Source organism: Propithecus coquereli, unplaced genomic scaffold, assembly GCF_000956105.1.
Source record: "Propithecus coquereli isolate 6110/MARCELLA unplaced genomic scaffold, Pcoq_1.0 Scaffold9, whole genome shotgun sequence".
In the NCBI taxonomy this organism is placed as follows: Eukaryota; Metazoa; Chordata; class Mammalia; order Primates; family Indriidae; genus Propithecus; species Propithecus coquereli.
In genome coordinates this window covers 14,149,065-14,155,064 of record NW_012155284.1, presented here as the reverse complement: position 1 = coordinate 14,155,064, position 6,000 = coordinate 14,149,065, and the positions used below count along the sequence as shown (strand labels likewise).

Sequence of the window (6,000 nt, the reverse complement as noted above, 5' to 3'; positions counted from 1 at the left end):
ATAATTTTTATAAACTAGGTGTAGATTCATAAATTTCAAATGTTGATCAACCCATAGGCCAAATTTTTGATCCCCAATTTATACTTCTCTTTCAGATTGGAAGCTGGAAAAATATAACTGTGCTGTTTCTCCATTCTAATAAACTTGAGACACTTCCAGAGGAAATGGGTGATATGCAGAAATTAAAAGTCATTAATTTAAGTGACAATAGGTTTGTAATACTATATTCATCAATTGGTTTGATTAAATAAAATTAAAGTTTCATTTGATATGTAATAAAGCAGCTAATGCTTATTTCTCTTTTCATGTATACTGTAAGTCCTTACAGAATACCATAAACAGGTTCTTGGAAACTGACTTTAAGCAAAACTTCATATGGCAGATTCTTGATTAATGTTGTTTCCTTATAACATTGATGAGAAAAATAATTGGTTTCATTATACATTGTTTCACAGAAAATGACAGTTTTCAAGAACCTATTGACAATGTTAAGTGAGGACTGACTGTATATATTTTTTTATTGTTTAAATAGGGTGATCTAATTTTATCTGATGTTAATTTATCATACAGTGGTTGTTACTGTTCATTTTGGATTGACTTAGCTATACAACCTTTATTCTCTCCTTCTAGTAACATTTCTTTTTTTATTTCAGAATATTATGGGGATACAAATGTTTTGGTTACATGGATTGCTTTTGTACAACTTGAGTCAAAATTATAAGTGTGCCCATGTCACCCAGATAATGTGCATTGTACCTGTTAGGTGTGATTTCACCCATCCCTTTCTCCTCCCTCCCACCTGCTTGATTTCCATTGAGTTTTACTTCTGTATGTGCTCATGAGTGCTGATCGGTTAATTCCAATTTAATAGTGAGTACATGTGGCATTTGTTTTTCCATTCTTGTGATACTTTCCTTAGGAGAATGGTCGCCAGTTCCATCCCATTTCTTATTCCTAAAGTCAGATCTTCCTGAATACTGCCGTTAAAACAACTTTTGAATCTAATCTTTTGCTCATATTTTCTTGGGCAAAGGTGTGGTTATGTGCATACTCACATAGTTTTGGCAACAAAGCCAAGGTTCAAAGCAAATTGATCACTAGGGTTGCTAAGTTGAAATGATGTTTTGGTTAAAAACAGAATGTCCATACTTTTTCCAGATGTAAAGATATTAATGATGATAAAACAGCATTTGTACATTTTGCCTTCATAATATCATATGAAGTCTTCAAAACAGCCCTGTGAAATAGCACAATAGGTATTCCCATTTTATGTGGTAGAAATTTAAGATTCAGATTTAAGGTGACTCATACAGCTTGTAAAGTAAAGCTTTAACTTAAACTCAGTTATTTTATTAAGTTATGATGTTCTAACTTCCGTTTTATTTAAAAAGAACCACTGCTTTCTTATTAAATCCCCTGTTTTGGCCTATACTTCCTACCCCCAAACTAGAGCACTAGGTTGTCAAAAATTGCCTTGAAAAATCGATATAGAAGACTAATTAGGCATAAGATAGCAAGGTTGATATATATATATTGTTTGTTTTTTTTTGGGGGGGACAGAGTCTCACTCTTTTGCCCAGGCTAGAGTGAGTGCTGTGGCGTCAGCCTAGCTCACAGCAACCTCAAACTCCCGGACTCAAGTGATCCTTCTGCCTCAGCCTCCCGAGTAGGTGGGACTACAGGCATGCGCCACCGTGCCCGGCTAATTTTTTCTATATATTTTTAGTTGTCCAATTAATTTCTTTCTATTTTTAGTAGAGACGGGGTCTCGCTCTTGCTCAGGCTGGTCTTGAGCTCCTGAGCTCAAACAATCCGCCCGCCTCAGCCTCCCAGAGTGCTAGGATTACAGGCCTGTTGATTATTTTTTTAAGAAGTCAAATGAGAAGGAAAAGAAGTGGTCCATAAAGAAATTGGTAGGCCGGGCGTGGTGGCTTGCGCCTGTAGTCCGAGCTACTCGGGAGGCTGAGGCAGGAGGATCACTTGAGCCCAGAAGTTTGAGGGTGCTGTGAGGTAGGATGATGCCACGGCACTCACTCTAGCCCAGGCAACAAAGCGAGACTCTGTCTCAAAAAAAAAAAAAAAAGAAATTGGTAGCTAGCAACAGGGTAAACAGGGATCCTTTAATGTTAGAGAGCATGTTTACAGGTTGTTAGAAAGAAGCTGTGTGGAGAATAAGATTAAGAATATGAAAGGGAATTGGATAACTGGATTGAAAACTGATGAAATTATTAGAGCTATGACAGGAATTCTTACCGTTTTGGAGGCAGTTTGGGTCTGAATGTAAAGGGGGAGGGCTAAAGACAGTATCTTCAGAATACAATTTAGGAAATGTAGAATGATTTTCGGGCAACATTGAGAGCCCAACTGAAGTATTGTTAGTGTGACTACACAGATTGTGATGATGCTATTTTGCTCAGTTGTGTGATATGGAAAAACACACAATTGGAATGATGCTGAGCTGCAATTTTCTCAAGCCGGGTGTAAGAAAAGGACAATGCAGCAAGGAGGTCTTGGTTACTGGCAAGAAGGTGGTTGAAATGAGATATGTAATGGTACAGAAAGGGAATCAAAGACAGGAGCAAATAATGGAAAGAATGTCAAAAGGTCAAGGGACTAGCTAGCAGTCTTTTGTTTGTTTGTTTGTTTGTATTTATCATAAACTCAACCAAGTGGTAAGGACTCACAGTCTTGGTGAGTATTGTGGGAGCAGCGGAGTGAGAGAGCTGCATGGTGTGTGTGTTACCATACTCTGCTGGTTGTCCTTTTGACTGACCACTCCTCAGTCTCCTTTTCAGGCATATTTCTTCTGCCAGCGTCTTATATATTGGCGTTCTTCATGGTGCTCTAGGCTTTGCTTTAGTTTCTTCATACTTTCTCTGAAAATTACTGTCTACATCTCCTTTATTCCTGTCAATATCTTTATCCCTATTCTCATGCTTGAACTTCACATTCATATAGCTCAATGCCTACTTAACATTGCCACCTAGATGCCTCAAATTCAACCAGCATAAAATTGAGTGTACCATTGTCTGCTCCAAATACTATTTTTCCCCTGGGTTCCCTGGCTCAGTAAAAAGTTCTTGATGGAGGCAGACCTGGGAATGTAACCCTTAACTACTGTTTTTCCGTATACTTCAGTCCGGTTGATTGCCGCACACTGCTGAATCTTAACATAAACATCTGAGATGTTTATGTGCTTTGATTTATCCCTACTGCCACTTCCTTAAATACTGCCCACCATCATCTTTCACTTAGACCTGCACTGTCTAGCACTGTTGCCACACTAGTGTCATGTGACTCGTCCAAACTGAGATGGTAGTGTAAGTGTAAAATGCACAGTGATTCTTTAGCCTTAATACAAGCACAGAATGTAAATTATCACATTCATGAATTTTTTTTTTTTTTTTTTTGGGACAAGAGTCTCACTTTGTTGCCCCAGGTAGAGTGCAATGGCGTGATCATAGCTCACTGCAACTTCAAACTCCTGGGCTCAAGTGATCCTCTTGCCTCAGCCTCCTGAGTAGCTGGGACTGCAGGTGTGTGCCACCCCACCTGGCTAATTTTTTCTATTTTTGGTAGAGACAGTGTCTCACTCTTGTTTAGGCTGGTCTCAAACTCCTGAGCTCAAGTGGTCCTCCCACTTTGGACTCCCAGCGTGCTAGGATTATAGGCATGAGCCACTGCGCCCAGCCCACATTCATAATTTTTATTTTGGATTACATGTTAAAATTATAATATTTTGAATATGTAAGGTTAAGTTAAATACATTATCAAAATTTTATCTTTTTGGCCTTTTAAAAAATGTGGCTACTAGAAAATTGCAAATAATCTGTGGTTCTCATTTTTGTCTCACATTATAGTTCTGTGGATCAGTGCTGTCTTTACTTCTAAGATAGCTTCCTAACAGGTCTCTACCTCCTGTGTTGCCACCACTTCCAATTCCTTATCACCCTAATTCCATTGTGAACCACATTGCAACTCGTGATCCTTTAATCTGATCCTAGTGTTAACCTACTTAAAACCTTTCCATGACTTTTTTTTTCTTTATATCATATGCCTCAAGATCCTTCTCATCCTGTGGCTTCATTTCTACCCTGTACACCTTCATTCTCATTTCCTCAGACGGTTTCTGCTCTCTTGAAACATTCTTCCTTCTCTTTCTTACCTGGCTTATCTTCTTTTCCTCACCTTTCTTTCAGGAATGCTTTGGTAATCATTTAAGATTGTGATAAGTGAATTCCTCCTTCTATACATTGTTTTAGCTCCCTATACCCTGTCTACCCTGTAATTACACTGTATGACAGTGACCTATATTGTTCCTCTCATATACTGTAAACTCTACAAAGTCAGTAAGGATACATGATTAGCTCACCCTCTATACCCAGTGCCTGTCATAGTGTTTGCAGTATAAAAGGCTCTTAGTAGATATTTGTTGAATGAATGATTTTAGGTTTCAGAGGAAGGATATTTACAGGTGATGTTTTTTAGTAATTAAAGATCATTGAACTTAGGAGTTCAGGAAACCGAGAGGCTGGATGAATAGTTCTCAACCCCTTTTTCTGTCCTTGTGCCTCATAAATAACAGGTGATTAATTTTCTTATAACACCTTTATTGAAATATAGTTCACATGCCATACCAGTCACCCTTTTTAAAGTGTAGAGTTTAGTGGTTTTTAGTGTATTCAGAGTTGTGCAATGATTATGACAGTTAACTTTAGAGCATTTTCAGGGTGATTAGTTTTTAAAAGCCTTCCAGATAATTTTGATATGCCCATCTAAGAGGACTTATTTTCTCCTTCCCACACATTCCTCATCCACTAAGAAGCCAGGAGTAGGACTATGTCAAGTACATTTTATACGTGTTGAATACCCTTGACTGTGGAAAGATTTGTAGTAAAAGAGTCAGGAAGTCAGTGGATAATAGGAAAGGAAATGAAAGTAGAAGCAAGGTATCTATGCCTCAAAGGAACAGAAGTTTAAATCTGAGGACAGAGAAGTAATGATCTCATGGCATTGTTAGTGCTACCCCCGCCTCCTAGGGGGAATGAAGTGTGGAAGAACAAGCTACCTGTAGTTGAGGCTTTGGGAAAAAGTAGAGTTACCACTTTCATTATCTGAGGAAGTCAAAGAAAATGTTTAGAAGTTTGAGATGTAGGGCAGTAGGGCAGTTTGTTTACTACATAACAAGGCAGAGGTACAAAAGAAGTGTTTGAATGGGAGTAAAATTACAGGATGGAATTAACTAGCTAGAAGGTTTTCACAAGAGTAGGTCCAAACAATTAAATGATAGTATAGCATGTGAGGGGAGGATTGGGTCATTCTCTGTCTGGAGTCAGCCAAGGCTTTATTGGTAGGATTATAGGTGAATAGATTGGCAAATAAGAGTTAGTTATATTAAGAAATAAACTGATAACATTTGTTAAGAAGTTAGGAAAAAAGCCTTTAAAAAAATGAGGTCCCAAATACCTGTAGGCTCCACCACTGAGTGACTTGTTGGTATCGTTAATGAAGACAGGAGACACAAGAGGAAAAGAGAAGCAGTTTACAACTTAATGGTTGTTTAAGCACTCTTTTCAGCTGCTAACTGGAATAAACATTTAGATAACTAGACTAAACCTTCCAAATGATTTTTCCAGAAGCATCTTTGTGAAGGGGAATACCAGAGAGAACAAAATAACATAAAATGGAAAAGCTAATTTTATAACTTTATTAAATAAGTCAGTGTGATAGTAAATAATTATTGGACTGTAGATATACTTAGTATATGAAATCTTTAAAACTATGGATATTTCAGTGATAATTGTAATATAGTATGAATTTGCTGTATACTAAAAACTAAATTTTATTTTTTAGATTTTTTTAATGGTTTCAAATCAGTGTTAAAAGTGTTATCATATATAGATAAATTTGTTTTTGTAATCTATACATTGATAATTAATAGAAAAATGGTGAGTACTCATTGGGAGAAAATTGCTAAATATGTATTTGCTTTAGGGTTAT

At 37.1% G+C, this 6,000-nt stretch overlaps 1 protein-coding gene across 1 annotated transcript in view; it reads left to right on the top strand.

Moving 5' to 3' along the window:
• The window catches only part of ERBB2IP (erbb2 interacting protein), a 158,021-nt gene that overhangs the window by 109,096 nt on the left and 42,925 nt on the right, over positions 1–6,000 (top strand). Inside the window, exon 12 of the mRNA XM_012664503.1 lies at positions 96–215. Coding sequence (XP_012519957.1) covers positions 96–215 — 120 coding nt within the window. The remainder of the gene's footprint in view (positions 1–95; positions 216–6,000) is intronic.